At 43.1% G+C, this 19,179-nt stretch overlaps 1 protein-coding gene across 6 annotated transcripts in view; it reads right to left on the bottom strand.

Moving 5' to 3' along the window:
• The window catches only part of PCSK5 (proprotein convertase subtilisin/kexin type 5), a 163,458-nt gene that overhangs the window by 69,803 nt on the left and 74,476 nt on the right, over window positions 1–19,179 (bottom strand). For all 6 annotated transcript variants that reach the window (XM_083464824.1, XM_083464828.1, XM_083464825.1 and 3 more), the window contains exon 6: window positions 3,688–3,776. In XM_083464824.1, the coding sequence (XP_083320950.1) occupies window positions 3,688–3,776 (89 nt within the window). The remainder of the gene's footprint in view (window positions 1–3,687; window positions 3,777–19,179) is intronic.

The following is a 19,179-nucleotide window of genomic DNA, read 5'->3' as shown; positions in this document are numbered from 1 at the left end:
GAAGTGCCAGACCATCCAGCCATTATCTGGCTCATATGCTTGCTTAAACAGCCCTGACCTAAAAGCAGGCAGGGAAGGAGCTAGGGATGCCTTCTGGAGCAACACAGTCGAAAGACTGTGTAGGTGTCACTTCCAAAAGGGCCTTTTCCTCTGGACTTTGGACAGGGATGGGACACAGAGCAAAACCCTAGCCTAGGAACTTAGCAGGCAGGTGGAGGATGGCATTTGACACTGGAGATACTGCACACTGCCAGGAGATTATTTACATAGAGAAGCAGATGGGGAGGCTTGGAGAACCATACATGAATCCAATTCATTGCTTATATAAAACATGCCTTCATTCAAAGAGTGGCATCATATTTGGATCTACAGTGGTGCCCCGCAAGACGAATGCCTCGCAAGACAAAAAACTCGCTAGACAAAAGGGTTTTGCGGTTTTTGAGCTGCTTCGCAAGACGAATTTCCCCATGGGCTTGCTTCGCAAGACGAAAACGTCTTGCGTTTTTTGCAAGTTTGTTTCCTTTTTCTTAACACTGTTAATACAGTTGCGACTTGACTTCGAGGAGCCTTTTTTGAGGTTTTTGGTGATTTTTGAAGCTTTTCCAAAACTTTTCTGACACCGTGCTTCGCAAGACGAAAAATTCGCTAGACGAAAAAACTCGCAGAACGAATTAATTTCGTCTTGCGAGGCACCACTGTAATATGAGCTGAGGACTCTCAATATTATTTTCTAAAATGCAGTTTCTATTATTCTGCCAGAGCAGAGATTCAACTTAAACCAGACAGCATACCATGTCTTGACAACCTGCAAGTTATAAATGTTTCTATTTATAAACCAAATTAGCATCTTTTAATTATAAAACGTAACAGCTTTGTTCCCATCTTTGCTATGAATTAGCTTGAGTGTTTATTCAGTTCTTAACCCAAGCCTGGCTGTTCTATTGAAAAAGCCCCCCCCCCTTTTCTAATTGATTCGAAACAAAACTGCTCATGCTTTGCGAGGTCACACTTGTCCAAATACTGATCTCACTGTGAAATTTACTTTATGAAAAAGAACAAACATTAATTCAGGTCGCAACCCTTTTACTTTTATCTTAAGGATGTAAATAATCAGAGCAAGCAAGTTATGAATATAGGAAGCTGCCTGCTGCTGAGTCACACCATTGGTCTGCGCTGTCTGGTCTGGCAGCGGCAGGCCCAGGACCCAAGAAAAGTTCCTGCCAAGCATTCAGCCTAGAAAAGCTTTAAGTGGAGATGCAGGAAAACAATGCTGGCAAATCATGTGCACTTTGGAGAAGTAGTTGCTATTGTTTGCCTACAGTTTGACGTTATTCAACTGGATTGCCTGGCACAATCTTGTTGGTCTTTTCAGCACAAGGTGAAGATTTTTCTGTTCACTTGGGCCTTTTAAATAACACATAAGCCTCTTATGTTAAGTTTTAAATTGTGTTTTGAATTAATATGTTATAGTGTTATTGTGCTGTACATTTTCTCTCTCTCCTTTGTGAGATTCCTGGAGATCTCCAGTTATGGGCTGTTATATAAACAGAGTAAATAAAATAACTGTAGCCTCTGATAATATTTTATTAATTGCTATTTTTTAAGGTGTTAAAATATTCTTCATTGAATATTTCAAATAGTTATACCCTGACGGACAATCTCCAACATACTGTTTGTTTTTCCAATAACAGACCATTCTTCAAAACATTCTGCGTTTCTGGTGACAGGAAAATCTTAATTGTCTATCAGCCAGTTAAGCTTGAGACAGTGAAATCTGGTTCTGGCAACATCAAGCACAAGTTTGTTCACAGGTTTTAACAGATTATTGTTATTCATAAAATGGGTTGTATTCAACATTTGTCATACCTACTGAAATTTATAGATTTGAGTAACGTAGGTCCATTAATTTCAATGGGTCTACTCAATATAGAACTTAGCTAGGTAACAACAATGCTATTTTCTTCCTTCAGTATTAGCTGAAATACTAAGATTAAAGTGGCATTATTGAGCCGAATAATGAAAGGGGGGGGGGAACACCTGAAAATGTTGAAATAAAGAATTTCACTTAAAATTACTGACTTTAAGCCAAGAACGGTAGGCTGGTACTATAAATTACAGAGGATGTGCAGCTACTACAAAAAAAGAACAAGTCTGTATATCCTATTCCCCTGTAACATAAAAAACTCATGAAGATGCGATTCCATGCTCCTGTTTCACTTCATTGCCTGTTGCTTATGAAACTGAGGAAGCCCAGGGTGTGATAACAACTTGCAACACAATGTTGTATCCTTGGGAATTATAGGAGGAGAAACAGGATCACTATTTTTAATGGCAGCCAGGCATGTCCCATAACACTGACTTTTAGGCCCACTTAAGAAACAGAAATTATTGTAACTATCTGGATAGACTATCTAAATTTGTTCACCATAACTCAGGAATTGTCCTCTAACTGAGATTCAGCTAGCAAATAACAAATAATTTAAATTCCACTGTAACTTCAGAAACAGCAACAAAGCAACAATCTAGCTGTTAAAATATTTGGATGGACTAGGGCTGTAAAAAACAACACAGACAAACATTGACCCAGTTCTCATGTACGTAATGCTAAGCCAAACCATTACTTAGCCATGAGTGGATGGTATGGCAGCAGCAAGATCAAAGGCGGAGTAGCTCCATCCTTCATTCAGGGAAACTGGACATACGCTCATTCGTGCTAAGCCATAGATAGGTGGGTTTAGTATGTGTGGATTGAACCCATATACTACTAGCGGAAACTGCCTCACTGGGACATGTCAACAAGCCATCTAGCCAAAGAAGTAATTTCCAACACTAGTTGGTAGCATATAATGATATAACAACATTATCATAGGTTTTGCATTTGAGATGTGCTTCTAGAAACAATGCCCCTGACCAAGCGTAGCCCATCCCGTTTGGCCACCTGTGCCCCCACCATGGCCACCACTGCCACTGCACCCCACCTCTCATCGAACGTGGTGGGAGCCGGAGGGCTCCTCAAAACTTTGCCGCTCAGTTTCTCTCCCCACCCCCTGCTCAGGGGGAGAGTGAAGTGGCAACATGGGGCAAAGGAATGCCTTGGCTCCTGCTGAGCTTGGCAGGATCTGGGGCACTCCTCAAAGCTTTGCCGCTTGGCTTCTCCATCTGGGGGCAGGGAAATGAGCAGCAACGCCACACACCCCGCACTGACAGTAGAAGCAGTGGAGCAAGCACCGTGCCACCTCTCCCACTTCCGCTGCCTGAGGTGGGTGCTTGACCCTGTCTCATGGCCCCTGAGGATGTGTTTCCCCCCATCCAAAATACACCTTGAACAAATCTCATGTCTAGCCAGGGACGTCATGTCCCATTTCACCACTTGAGATGAAACAGGAAGTGCTGCCCTGCCACTGCTGCCGGCACCGCCCTCTCCACCAACTTCACTGACAGCATCGGCACTGATTTCAGGTGAGTTTACTCACACACCGCTAAATCTCACCCAAAATTGGTGGGGCAGGTGGGGTGCCGCCTTGAGGGCTTCCACTGCCTGAGGCAGCAGCCTTATCCCATCGACTGGCTGCACTGTGTCTAGATTTAGAGTGTTTTCTCTCCCTCGTCTGGCTTATTTCTGAGCAAGCATGCTTATGATTCTGCTCTTAGGTTTTTACATTAATCATAGACAACAGTTACACTTACCTCCAATTCTGGCATTATATGCAATTCCAACTATACAGTGTGAGTTGTTTGCACTAGCTGCTACTTCTCCAGCACAACGGGTTCCATGCCTATAGGAACAGACAGATATTTTAATAGAAGTACTATTAACCACTAAGAGAGAGATTGTCTGTATTTAATACCTTTGATTGTGTTCATCTTCAGCTGCTATGTGTAAGATGCCCCAGTCTGAAACATGCACTTTAAATATATATACACACCACCATGTATGTTTAGAATTCATTTAAACTCTTGCTTCAGGCACTGCTGCTTAGTCATAATCCTTATCTTTCCAATGATGTCAAACCCAATAACCAAAACTATGATTTTGCTTTTAATCAACATGTTTAGACAAGTGCAGCATGAACACAGCATGTTATAAGAACATATGGAATTGATATCAAACTTTAAAAAATATCATACATCTTAAGCAGATGCTTTTAGGACACCACATTATAAATTTTAAAAAGCACTTCAATCTATAATAAATACGGCTAGGAACACTTCTGTGCCCCATGGTCTTACTTGCAGCCTCCTCCTTTTCAACCCCCTGGCTTCTTATGGGCAGGGAAGTACCACTGTGCAGATGGGAGTTCCAAACCTACAAAGTCACCCTTTCATTTCAACAGAGACTATGTAAAAGTACTTCTTCCTGTGTGCATCAAAGTGCACCTGTGGCCCTGAACAGGAACATGTGTTTCGACAACCCTTCAAAATAACTACTGCTGAATTGTCAGTCTCCCCTTCTTGGACAAGGTTCTTAAGTGAATGATCAAAGACCAGATCTAGGCGCACTTGGAGGAAACTGTTTTCTGGATCCATTGCAACTGAGGTTTAGGTCCGATTTTAGCCCAGAAACTGCTTTGATCACCCTGCATGATAGCCTCTGTCAAGAGAGAGACAGGGGAAATATGTTCATTCTACTCGATCTCTGTGGCTTTCAATGCCATCAGCCATGGTATCCTTCTGGAGCAGCTGCCCGAGTTAAGGATGGGTGGCACAGCTTTGCAGTGGTTCTGGTCCTATTTGGATGGCCATTTCCAAAGGCCGGTGCTTGGGGAGTGCTCTTCAATATGAGTTTCCTTGGGGTTCAGTTTTATCACATACAATGCTTAACATTTACATGGAACTGCTGAGTCGGGTTATCCAGAATTTTGGAGTACATTGTCAGCAATATGATGGCACACAGCTCTACTTTTCCTTTACATCAGCAGATGTAGCAGTGGGTGTGCTGGACATATTACACTGATCGTGGCTCAATGGCACTGGCTGCCAATTGGTTTCTGGGCCCAATCTGAAGCACCGGTTTTGGTCTATAAAGCCTTAAACGGCTCAGGACTGAATACCTCAAGGACCCCCTTCTTCATATGAACCTACTCAAACCCTGCAATCATCAATGGAGGCCCTTCTTCATGTGTTTCCTCCACAAAAGGCCCTGACATTGGGAACACAAGAGCAAGCCTTTTCTGTGGTGGCTCCCCATTGGTGGAACGCTTTCTCCAGGGAGACTCACTTGCGCTTTCATTATCTGTCTTTAGGTGCCAGGTGAAAAAAAGTCTCTGAAATGTGCTGATTAACATTCTATGGCCTTTTAAATTTGTCGGGGGGGGGGAGAATATTGGTTTGTTTTTGTTTTCCTATGTATTTTGTGTTCTCATTTTGGATTTTTATGCTGTGAACTGCCCTGTGATCTTTGGATGATGGGTGGTATATAAACGTAATTAATTAATTATGGATAGCAGACAATCATATAACCAGCTGTCTAAGTGACCTTGGTGGTGGTTTTTGCACCAACTTAGATGTTTGTTAACACTGGAGTTTTGGAAATCATGATTTATCGTACATATGAAACAACTCCATATCCTATTTTAAGCATTCAAACTGTGGAACACGATATACTAAAGAAGCCCTTGTGTCTTCTTGACCTGGTATACAGTTTTCACATGCAGACCACATTCACACCATATATTTAAAGTGCTATGATACCCCTTTAAACTGACATGGCTTCCCCCTAAGAATACTGGGAGCAGCAGCTTATTAAGGGGGCTAAGAGTTGTTAGGCGATCTCTATTCCTCTCTCAGAGCTACAATTTTGAGAGGAGTTTAACAATCAGTCCCTCTGCAATGAATCAGTATAAGAAACAACAGAAACTTACTGGACTACAGTGATACTGCACCAAAACTTGTGAGAAGGAAGACATTTTGGAAAGCAGAGAATATAAGAGCCCTTCATATTTGTCACATCATAGAACTAGTTATGTCTAGTTAGTATTGTTTTAGAACATGAGCAACGCATTCATGAATCTATAAAAGCATAACACCTCCCCATTTAACAAAATTGCAAATTGTTTAGTTAAATATTTTATGTATGAAAATGAATTGCATATAATCACTTTATATTTGTTTTTATAATTGAGATTTTGGTGCTTTCCAAAGTAATAAATATTATAATTTTACTGGCATTTTAAGCCTTTTATTATGTTCAATTCTGAAATCCATGTTTATAAAATTTTCTGTTTGATTAATCTCTGTTGTTTGCAATTATCTTTATTTTTCAATGTTGCTTAATGCTAACAAGCCCATTGAAGTATTCTGAAAATGAATACTAAAATGGGGGGGGGGATTTTAGCAGTAGGAAAACAATTCTGAGAGGATGATAAATTGTCACACATGAGTAACATATTAGCATCATGTAACCAAGATATGTTACTACCCAACAGTACAAAACCTCACATTTCTAAAAGCATTAAAAAGATAAGTATGAACTTATTTGTGCAATGCGTCCTTCGAGTTGCTCAGAGCAGTATCATAGCATCCTCAAATGATCTCTCAGCTATGAACAAAAGGAGAGCCCTGCTAGAACACATCCAGGGTTTATTTTGTCCACCATCCTGTTTCCTAATGCCAACCAGATGCTTGTGTTCCCTGGCCACTGGTATTCACAGGCAGGCTGCTTCTGAATTTAGAGGTACTATCCAGTCATTGTCCCATTTTAAAGCTATCTAAGGGAATGGCCATCACATCTCATAGCAATGAATTCCATAATCAATGTGCTATAGATTGGCTAGGTGCAGGTCAGGGCTGGGTCTGCGTAGTTTTACAGGCAGAATGCCATAAGGTGTTTTAAAGCCATTTTCTTGATATGTTCTTAGCACCAATACTTTTTCAACAGTTATCTCAGAAATATATTGTTTAAAGAACTACTGATGCTATTTTTGTCCTCTGAACTCTACACATCACAGCTTTTTCCTTCATAGGTTAGTTTAAGGTTACCAGATTTTTTCCAATGAATCCAGGGACGCTTTTCAACTTCAATGGATTTTGTATGGGGACTGATTTGTAAATCCAGGGACTGTCCCTGGGAAACAGGGACGTCTGGTAACCTTAGGTTAGTTCTCACTATGCACTGATGGTAAAAGCAACCCAACCTCTTCGCTTCCTTTGGTCTGTTTATGTCAGAATGTAGGCTAATGCAACAGATCAGCAGAGTTATTCTGAGATGAAGACACTCAGGACTTGGGAAATCTCATAGAATAACTAGGTGACACATTCATGTATTATGCATAATAACTACATCACTTGTTTCAGAACGTATTGCCAGGTTGCTCTCAAAATGTTTAATTAAAAAGAAAAAAAGAAACCTGATCCATTTTGAGTTTGTGTAAGATTTTAGTCTAGGCAGAAAGTCAAGGTGTAATTTTTGCTGTCTCAACTACCTGACCTTAACATTCATCCTTTCATTATACTGTACACAGTTAGCCTGTTTATAGAGCACACTTCTACCAGATTTTTAATATAAAAAAATCTAATCCAATATAGAATTTAATAAGCAGAACTGCTTTTCAGTCCCACATATATGCTGACCATTCTTCACTCTTTTAAGATAATCTTTGATACCCACCAGATGTAAAGGAGAGCCAGACTTAGACATGACCTTAACTATTGCAGTTCTGCCCTCAACACATGTCCCCCCCCCCCCAAATTGCCAACATGATGAGAGGAGGTTGATGCAGACTAGGAGCTTATGGTGTGGGAACAGGGGAGCCTTAAGCCTCTGCTATGGTGCCAAACTTGATGTGGCTGCCTTTGAAAACAAAACAATTTCTCCCAAAATATAGAAGCTGAAACATGTGTGCATTTGCACCACTTTGGAGAGAGGCAGGTGGGGACTGGAGCTAAATTCACTACCTTCCTGCAGCTGCCAGTCGCCCAAGCCTCCAGGAGCAACACTGCAAGATGGCCCCATGCTACTCTGAAGAGGGATTCTAGGGGAGCTCCAAATCCCTCATCAGGACAATGCTACATCACACAGCGTCATTCTAGGAACCGTGCGAAAGAAGAGAATGAGAGCCACCAGCTGGAAGGCATTGGGAAAAGCTTCAGTAGTATTTTGCCCTAATTCCCCACCATCACCAACCATGGAATATGATTGGAAAAGGAGTTCAGACCTTTCTGTACCCACAAATTCAAAGTGAGTTTTAAAATAGAAATAATAAATAAATAAATAAGCCTTAATTAATAATTATAAAGGGCATGAAGGTGAAAGACTGACATTAAAAGAAAAAAACAATCTTATTAGTCTGACCAACCACTTGAGTGATTTTTTTTGGCAATATGAAACAGATAAACAGCAACAATTCAGTAACAAAAGTCAAACCCCTTATGAAGTTATATCAGTCTAACTGTTGATTTACTTATTTTAGGAGTTTTTGCAGCAATGAAGGCATTTGCAAATAATACTTTAAATTTATAGGGTTTTTTTTATTCCCGTTCCCTGGTGTATGCTGTGGAAATGAATTTGCATACAAAAGAATTCTGGCAAAAAGCAAGTCACAAATATTCATGTTATTAGCTGTCTGCCCCAAGTACGTCAGCAGTGTTTGTGCAGCTGTCTTGGAAAAAATTCAAGGGATTATATGTTATTTTCTTCTGCCCTCTCTGTTCACCACGGCATCCACCTGCTGCCTTGGCTGATAACTTCCTTAGAAGCAGTATTGGCAAACACAGCATCACAGAACACAGCCTTGTTCATTTTTTATGAAAAGGGTGCTATCATAGTTGACAATAAACATATATTCAGCACCTGATGGAGGATAAACATCTGGCAGGCATGCCAACAGATAAAAGATTTTTAGTTAACAATTTAAAATAAAATCTCAAGTCCCAAAATATAATATAATTACAGGAATGATCAATTAAAGTCTCTGCATCAAGAATGTTGGGAGAAGGGCAGGGGAGGGTTAATTAATTTAATTTCCACAAGAAAGAGGGAGCTAATAATAATAATAATAATAATAATAATAATAATAATAATAATAATTTGGGAAATGATTAATTATTTTGATGATTAATTAAAGTAGCCGCTTCAGAAATAAAGTTTGGAGGAAAGGGGAAACAAACAGTATCTTTCACCCACTGTATGGATGAAATGTTCTTGAAATATTATTTAATAAAAGTGCAGATTATGAATTATTAGTACTCTTTTGACTTTTATTTATAGAGCACCATCACTGTACATGGCCCTTTACACTAACAGAATAAGAATTCTATGCTGAAGGGCGTATAATCTAAAACTACAAATATAAATAGTACAATAAAAATTAAGAGTTAAAATGCACGCTTCACAAGCCATTACATCAGTTTGCATCCCGAACAGAACGCAAGGTGCAACAGTGCGTGCACGTGATGTCATTTTGAGCATCTGCGCATGCGCAAGCGGCGAAACCCGGAAGTAATGCGCTCCGTTACTTCCGGGTTACCACAGAGCGCAACTCGAACGTGCTCAACCCGATGCACATTCAACTCGAGGTATGACTGTATAGTGTTTGTGCTTTCGGACACCTTTATATCAATACAGAAAAATACAGTTTTGATGAAATTTGAATGAGTAACTAGAAATGTAAATGTAAATCCTCTTACGAAATTCGCTCAGATGACCTTAATTCTTTAAGGAGAATTTGAGACAAAGAAAACAAAACATATTTCTTTATGTGAATGGCAGTATGTGAATTATGGGAAGAAAATGGGAAAGGATGGCATCATGGTTCAGATATCAGACAGTAATAATATAGGTTTCTGTTTGTTTTTAACATTGGGTATATAAGTAGTACACACAAAAAAGGTGGTAGCCACAATTCACTTGGAAAATTTGTCATTTAAAAAGCATGTTCCTAACCCTCAGGATTGCTGAGAAAAACATGTCAATGTCCTGCCATTTTTTGCTGAAGCTATACGAAAAAGAAAAGGAAAGGAAAAAGAGAACATTGAGAAACAAAATAAAAAAATTAAATATAAATAAATAATAATAATAAATCCTTCCAGTAGCACCTTAGAGACCAACTAAGTTAGTCTTGGTCTCTAAGGTGCTACTGATCTCTAAGGTGCTACTGGAAGGAATTTTTAAAATTTAATTTAATTTAATTTATTTTCTTTCGACTACGGCAGACCTACCTGTAACTATTACAGTGCGTGGTTGTTGGAACTTCTTTCCTGAAGCACAGCTATTTTCACCTCCCTCCACTGCTGCCAGAACATCCTACTGCCTTAAAAGAACTGTAGCCCTTCACGGTTGTATTCTTTTCCAGATATTCCCCCCAAAATCCTCATAACAAATTCAGGTCACATAGCCAGAAACACCCAATTGTGCAATTCTGCATATTTTGTGAGGCATGCAAATTAAACACTTTTTGTATTGCAAAACTTCTACACTTTAATATATTCCCATTGCAGAATTTGTGTTTTGTGATTGCACAATTCACAATGTTTTACTACAGAATTCTAGGCTGGATCTACACTGATCTACAAAAGCGCTAAGAAAAAAATATTACATAGCTGTCAATGCAATTTTCCATTGACTTCTGTACAGTGCCCCCTGGTGTCACATTTTTATAACGCGTTTATAATGTTATCACTCACTAGTATAGATTAGTCCCTAGCGGCCCTGGCAATTGACTCAGTACACAGTGAACATGTTCTACAGCAAACTGTAGTAGATTGCTGTTGTTGTTTAAAAGAGATAAAATAGCAAAATCTTAAGGGAATTCACTCTGTGTCTTTGTGCTAAATATTATGCTCTAGTGTAGATTCTGCTGTTTTGTACCAGGCTGTAATATTAGACATCTGGAAAGGGAAATTTGTTTTCCTTTTGATTTCCCAAGAAAGCAATAAAAGAAGGATAAAAGGTATGTGTATGTTTGGGTACAGGTGGAAGTGTTGAGAGAGAGAGAGAGAGAGCACCCTTGGAGTTATGTTGACAGAAAATCATTTAAACTATGACTTTTGTCAACTACACGTGATCCTTTTCAATTTATCTTACTGGTAGGATTAATGCAGACAGGTTTTCAGCAAGTTCACACTGGAATATTTTGCAGCAAGGAAAAACCAAAACTAAGGGCCAAACTAGATATTATACCCCCCTTTTTTAATTAAGGAAAAATAGTCTTTTTGGGGCTGCATTCCTTTCACTGTCTTTTTCTAGACTAAAGCAGTACAGGGGACTGCTTAACTATTTCCCCCTGGGCCACTTCCCCATTCGCTGCCCACCTAAAGCTGCTTTCCTCCCCAGAGAAGCAGAACTATATAGCTCTGCAAAGGAAAAAGCAGCTTGGCCGGCAGATTTGTATGGGGGAAATGGCAGAAGAGGAAAGGATTGCAGTCGCTCCCCTCCCCCTCTGGTGCTCCACTCATGATTGCAGCCTGCATCTGTTGTTTTTCCTTAAGAAAAAAATGTGGAGGGAAAGTTGCACAAAGGTGCATGTGAAATGAAGTTGCACAAAGTCTTGAGAGATGAGCTCAAATGGCTCAGATTGATTGGTTGTGTGTTTTAGGATTTCCATTCTTCTTCAGAGGACATGATAGATTTTTACAAGTATGAATCAACTAAACGAAAACATATTATTCCCTAACATATCAGTAGGATGTCCACTTGGGCATAAGTATGTCTTAGATTATTCAAAAAATTGTTCCTCTCTTTGCGTTTCTGCATTCGGGTGGGTGCCCATTACCAACGCAAGTCCCTCTAGCAGCTTCTGCATTCTCAGAGGAACTCCTAGGAATCAAGAAGGATGTATCTGTGTGTGAATGAAATGAAAATAATAATTTAAAATACTCCCAAACTGTCTGACAAGAACCTGTGAGTTTACAAAATATTAACAGCCATTTAGCTCCTTCCTTTCCTTGCCATCTGCATGAAATTAGGCCAAGGGCCGCAGGCTAAATAAATACTGATGTTTCTGCCCCCCCCCCGCCCCCAATTCTGCAAATGAATGAAAAGTTGTTTTCTTTGAGGCCAGGGGCTATTAATCCCATTTCTTAAAGCTAAATGAATGGAGCAATCCTATGTGTTTGAGAGAACCCCATAGCAGAGCTATGGCTCACTGTTACTAGGACAGTGGGTGGCAGTGAACTCTTCCAGCCCTTCTTTTGCTTTCATTAAACCTCTTTTTTGATTTTGATTTCCAGCCCCACGATCAACAGGAAGGAATTAATTGTGCCAGGAGTGGTACAGCTGAGGGCTCCTTTGGGGAATCTGTCAGGGGAATGTGGCAGTTTAAGGCTCTGCAAATCTTCAGCCATCCCCAACATACCCCAATTTGAGCCCCACATTCCTGGAACATCGCTGGCCTCCAGGCTGTCATATTTGTGATTCAATCACATAGCAGAACTTTAGGTTTGCAAAACTAAATTGGATTAAAGCTCTTGGTCGTCCTAAAGCAACAAATTTACTCTTTTTAAAAGCAAAACAAAGGGACTGGGGAAGTGCTGGGAGAATGCGTTGGAAAGTGTGAGATAAATGAACGATGAACAAATGCTCAGTAGACTAGATATGCCACTGCCAACAGCTCCTAAAATGGCCTTTGGTCAGCTTTAGAATTGTACCAGGTCAGTTCTTCATACCAAGGCCCAAGCAGTCTAAGACCAAGGCAGGGCAAGGGGGCTGATGCTTAAACTGCAGGAAAACAAGCAATGGAAGTAGAAGGGCCCAAGATGGACTATTGGGAACTGCAATATCAGGAAAAGTCCAGCAGAGACTGAGCAGCTTTAGGCTAGTGCAACCAAATTTCCCTTCCTGGTCATCAGTTGAGCTACAAGGTGCTGTAGGTGCCTACTCAACCTGAGTAACCCCTCCTTCTGACTATATATTTTATTTTTGAAATCTTGCAGACACACAAGAGCTTATCCACTGATTTTTAACATCCCAATGGCTCCACCTTCATCAGAACTCCATGGAGAAAGTGGCAGAGTATGATCTGTGGTGTGGTGTAGGGCTTTGTGGGCTGAGGCCATGATGGGCCCCAAGTCTCTTTCTTAGACAAAGTATATCCCCAGTGTCCAGGTCAGGCTCCTAACAAAAACCAATTGAAGTGGACTCTGAATGTTATATACCATATTTTTCACTATATAGGATGCACCGGCCCATAGGAGGGGGAGAGCAGGGGGGGAATATTTTTTTCTTGTTCTCCCCCTCTAAAGCAAGGTGCGTTCAAGGTGCATTCACCCAAAGCCTCCGGAGCACAGCGGGAATCCCCACTGCACTCTGGAGGCTTCAGGCGGCTACCATCCCCAAGCTAGAACAGCGAGACCGTCTCGCTGTTGTGGCTTCGGGGACAGCCTTTGTAGCCTCCGCAGGGCAGCGGGGTGAAGGCACCTCGCTGCCCTGCAGAGGCTTTGCGCGCAGCAATCCCCAAGCTAGAAGAGCGAGACAGAGTTCTCCGTCCCGCTGTTCTGGCTTGGGAACAGCCTTGCTAGCCTCTGCAGGACAGCGGGGTGAAGGCACCCTGCTGCCCTTCGGAGGCTTTGCGCAGCTAACCCCAAGCTAGAACAGCGAGATGGAGCACTGCACAGTGCTCCATCTCCGTGTTCTGGCTTTGGGCTTAGCCGCGCAGCCTGCATTCGCTCTATAGGACGCACACACATTTCCCCTTAATTTTTGGAGGGGGAAAAGTGTGTCCTATAGAGCGAAAAATACGGCATATATTCAGTCACACACTATGTTCACCTTTCACTTCTTAGGAGAAAATATTCATTGCTTAGATTCATTGTTTGTTTCTCTTGACCAACAAAATTAACAGAAGTTGCTCATGCTTTGTACAGAGTATTCCTTCTAAAGATTTCCATTCTATGTACAGAAATTATGTCAATCAATCAATCATGCTTCCTAAGAAACAACATTCTATTAAGAACAGAAATCAGACAACTAAATGTTTTATAAGCATCCAATTCTGCATAGATGTTTAAGTGGAAGGTCTAAATAAAATTGCAAGGGGTAATTAGTTAAGCGTGATGTAAAAATTTCCCTGGAACCTAGCCTAGATTCTAATTTCAACACTTAACTAACATTGCAGGGATATGGTTACATTAATGATAAGAAGGGCTAGTCTTACAGTCTAGCCAACAGATTAAATATCCAGCTTCCTACTGCTCTGGTAACTCAAGAGTTAGTTGCTTTGTTGTTAAAATGTCAATCTTAAAATATATGTGATTTTTGGTGAGATGAGAGATCCAGATATTGCCTTGCAAAATCCTGTTTAACGGCATATATAATTCATAAATCAGTAAAAATAAAGTATTTTGATTCAAAATTGTTTAAATCATTGTTTCGCTGTTTTCAATTCTCCCCATGCAGCTAAAAAAGGTAGCATCCTTTGTTCTATACTAGTGTAGACTAACCTGCTTTCTTAGATTCAACACTAACAACATGATCCCATGCATATGCCTACCTAGAAGTAAGTCTCATTGAGTTCAGTGGGGCTTATACATAGCTAAGTGGGTATAGTATTGCACTTTAAATTTCGTAAAGTAACACTATAATTATGACTGCAGATGTGAACATAAATGTTAACCGATGAAAAAACAGGTTGTCAGAGCTGCTCCCAGATCCTAGCTCACAGAGGATCACGCTAGCCAGCGTTCACTTTATAAAAGTCTTTATTGAGTTACAGTTTCCATTTCCAAGTTGCCGCGTGCAGCTCTACGTCTTATAAGCTAGACCGGCGAAGCTCCGTCTGAGTCTCCGCCCCCTGTACACCAACTTAATACCCTAGCCTTACTCCACCTTTTCCGCCTGACTGTTCTTCTCTGGGTCCCTCTGCCCCCCGTGGTCTCTTCCTTCCTGGACTCTTCTGACGCTGACCCCACGGACCCTTCTGTCTCCTTGCGTCGGGCTTTAGGACCTGGCTCCCTTTCCGGGCTGCTTACTGCGCCGCCTTCCTGTGCATTTGAACTTGGCGCGCGCGCCCAACCTTCCACTTTCCGCTTGACCGTTTCCTCGCTCCCCGATGGAGGTGTGGCCACTCCTGACTCATGTCCTCCCCCCTGCTGCGAGCTGCCAGAGCTCGATACCTGGCGCCCTTCGTCTCCACTGCGCTCTGTTGGGGACGCTGGCCCCGATTTCCAACTGCTGCCCTCTGAACCCCCTCTGGACCCTTCTTCCTGGGGTGTCCCCCTAGGCTCCCCCCTTGCTCTGGCCACTGGCGCTCCTTTCTGTGAATCTTCTGATTCACTGGAAAGACTCGGAGATCTCAGGTCGTCATCATCACTCATCTTTTCTTCGGACTCCTCCCCCTCGCTCTCTGTTTCCTCCCTTGCCCTCGCCTCTGCTCCTGAACCCGACACAGGTGATTTAAACAATGTATGCTTTAAAGATACATTTTAATATTATCTTGGCCTCAGTGTAAGTGCTTTTCTGTGACATTAGGGAAAGAACACTGAACAACTGTATTTCACATCATATTTTAATCCAATATATACTGGTCTACTATTTAATTTTTAGGAACTGTATAATACAGTGGTACCTCGGGTTAAATACTTAACCTGAGGTCCGTTCTTAACCTGAAACTGTTCTTAACCTCAAGCACCACTTTAGCTAATGGGGCCTCCTGCTGCCCCAGCACCGCCAGAGCCCGATTTCTGTTCTTATCCTGCAGCAAAGTTCTTAACCTGAAGCACTATTTCTGGGTTAGCGGAGTGTGTAACCTGAAGCGTATGTAACCCAAGGTACCATTGTATGCCCTTAACTACTACCTTTTACTGCCTCTATTTTTTTCTCTATACTTTTTAAAAAGATGCTATTTTATGTGTTAAAAGCATGTAGCGTCCTGGAATTGACGATGGGGGGGGGATTTCCGAAAGCTAGCGCTTTGTCCTAGATCTTAGGCAAGTCAGTTGAAAATTTTGGGGGTGTTCTGGTTTTTACTTTTTGAAATGTGGCAACCCTAAAACATGGTGTTTTGATATTGTATTTTTTCTTCAAAAATTAAGGAAAAAGTTATTCACTAAACCCTTGTATCTCACACCATTAAATGTAATCTTTAATCATTTTTTTTCTGTCTCACAGTAATGAAAGTAGTCTAAAAGTTAATATGCCCTTGCCTTATTGCCCAGCTATTAAATTTCATCCTCACTAATAAAAAATTGGAACACTTTAACCAGCTAAAACTTTAGTTGACGGATGTATTAATTAAACTGACTAAGGAGTAGGTCACTTCAAGCACAATGAAACCTACCTCTGAGTAAACATGCAGAGGATTGCACTGAACAGCTTGTAGCCCAAATTATAACATGATTTCTGTTTCTGACATCTTTATAACCCCTTTGAGGAACTGCAGTCTCTGAGAATCTGCTGCAATGTAGGGTGAGTGTACATAGCCTTTTCACCTCTTGTAACCTCAAGCTGTAGTCTCATAGAGATCCTGGCTTTCTGAATGACTGAAAATGAGGTCTAGCTATGAGCTGACATGAGTTCAACAAGCCTATAAAGTCAGGTCTGCTAAACCTTTGTGGCCTCCAATTAGATTTTATATGAATCATTCACAAAACAAAGATCCATACAGATCCCTACTGAAAAGTAATTCTAAAGCATATTCCACTGAAAATATGGTTGTATGGATTTATGCTTGATTCTGGGAATGCTTCCTGATTGTTTACTCTGTGCAGGGACAACCTTTTTGGACCAAAAGGCACATTTCCAGTTTTGAGAAAGTGCTGCGGGCACCTGTCACAAAATATCTGCCATGGGGGTGTGGCATAACACAAAATGGCTGCCATTGGGGTCATAACATAACACAAAATTAAAGAGAGTACAGTGGTGCCTCGCAAGACGAAAATAATCCGTTCCGCGAGTCTCTTCGTCTAGCGGTTTTTTCGTCTTGTGAAGCACGGCTATTAGCGGCTTAGCGGCTTAGCGCTATTAGCGGTGTTAAGTCGTGGGTTGACATAGCAGCCGGCACAGCGATTTCTTCAAGTAGCTCTTTTATTCTGGTAAGCTGAAATAGAACTGACTGCGAACAGCTCAGCCGGCCTGTATTTATAGGCAGCCGGCTGTCAACATTGTAACCACAACCCCAGAGTTCCCGCCTAAAATAACTGCCGCGGACCTGAGTGAAAACTATCTACAGACCTGAGTGAAAACTATATACAGTATCCCCCTGCTGGCCCAGGGTGAAACTACACTACATAACACCCCTCCCCACCGAGATAAGGCGTTAGTTACAATCGTAATGGTTTCCTTATATACAGCACTACGCGTAATGGTTCAATTAGGCACAAAAGCATATCGGTTACATTTCCCATACTTAGACCAACAGTGATACCTGTCCAACAACATAGTCCTTTAAATAAGTTGGGCGCTTGGAAACTCTGCCAGACCGCCGGGGACTGGTAGCCAAGTCCGGAGGGCCACACAGTTCTCGCTGAGGCTGTGGTGCGACCCTAGGTGGCGTTGGAACCAACTCCCCTGGATCCGCTGCTGTGGGTGGAGCCTCCGCAAGTGGAGTGGTCTGAGTCTGTTCTGAGACGGCTTGGTTCGGCTCCACGCTGGCAGTTTGCGAGGGAGGTGTAGGTGGGGCCTCGCCATCTGTACGTGTCTCTTCTGGAGCCGCAAGCGCAGTTGGGGGCACCTCAGTAGTGTCCAAGTCGCCAACCCTGCGCCTCAGCTGGTCTATGTGCCGTCGCCACAAACGTCCGTCTTCGAGTGCCACCTGGTACGAGCGAGGTCCAGTGACTCCCACTACTGTGGCTGGCACCCAAGGGATGTCCCCCACATAGTTCCAGGCAAAGACCTGGTTTCCTGGGACAAATGACCGTGGTGCGTTGGCACAGCCTGGGGGTTCAGCCACGGCAAAGTCTGGGTGTAGCCGGTCGAGCGGTGACCTGAGGCGGCGGCCCATAAGCAGTTCAGCAGGACTCCTCCCTGTGGCCGCATGAGGGGTGATGTGTTGCACGAACAAGTATTCGGCGACCCGCTCATGCCAGTCTCCCCGGTCCAGGCGCGCCAGTGCCTCTTTTGTCGAGCGCACCATTCTTTCCGCTTGCCCGTTGCTGGATGGATGAAAAGGTGCCGTTAGGGCATGGCGGATGCCCAGTCCCAAAAGATACCGCTCAAACGTGCCTGACGTGAACTGTGGTCCATTGTCAGAGACAAGGACATCAGGACACCCATGCGTTGCAAACAGGCCTCGCAGCACCCGGATGACAGCTTCGGTAGTGGTGGAGGGCATCAGGGCGACCTCCAACCATTTGGAATAGGCGTCCACCACTACCATAAAGGTCCGGCCGTGAAAGGGGCCAGCCAGATCGATGTGCACCCTCGACCAGGGTGTCTTTGGCATCTCCCAGGTGTGTCCCTTAGCTGCCGGTGGTGCAGGCCTCGACTCTTGGCAAGCTTGACAGGCAGACACCCAGGCAGTGATGGCATCGTCCATATTAGGCCACCAGACGTAACACCGAGCCAACGCCTTCATTTTGACAATTCCCGGGTGGCCAACGTGCAGAGCCTCCAGGACGCGCTGACGGAGTCCCTGGGGAATCACGACGCGGTCTCCCCACAGCAGGCAGCCGCGATGAGCTGAGAGTTCATGTTGTCTGGTTGCGAAGGGCTGGAACTCCGATGCAAAAGGCCCTTGTGGCCACCCCCTCCACACCCAGTTGAGCACCCGGCTGATGGTGCGATCCTGGGCAGACGCGGAGGCCACAGTGGCAGCCGATACAGGCGCTGCCGGAAGATCCTCAATCAGAAGGAGCGATGAAGCTGGAGCCGGGTCTTCCACAAATGCTGGAAGAGGGCAACGGCTGAGGGCGTCGGCATGGCCCATCGATTTCCCCGGGCGATGGATGAGCCGGTAGTGGTAGGCAGCCAGGAAAACAGTCCATCGCAGCATGCGTGGTGAGAGGACCGGTGGAGTTGGACGATCACCGGCGAGGAGGCCCAGGAGTGGCTTGTGGTCAGTGATGAGGTCAAAGGTCCTGCCATAGAGGTATTCATGGAACCTCTTCACTCCAGCCACAAGTGCCAATGCCTCCTTGTCGAGCTGGCTGTAATTCCGTTCCGTCGGAGATAGTGTCCTGGAAAAGTAGGCGAGCGGTGCTTCTCTTCCATCTGGAAAACGGTGACTAAGGACAGCACCGATGCCAAAAGGTGAGGCGTCGCAGGCAAGGACCAGCGGCCTGGATTCACTGTACTGTACCAGCACACTGTCT

Source organism: Podarcis liolepis (genome assembly GCF_965112155.1).
Source record: "Podarcis liolepis genome assembly, chromosome: 11".
In the NCBI taxonomy this organism is placed as follows: Eukaryota; Metazoa; Chordata; class Lepidosauria; order Squamata; family Lacertidae; genus Podarcis; species Podarcis liolepis.
The sequence above is the reverse complement of the archived record's forward strand: the minus strand, read 5'-3'. Positions and strand labels throughout refer to the sequence as shown.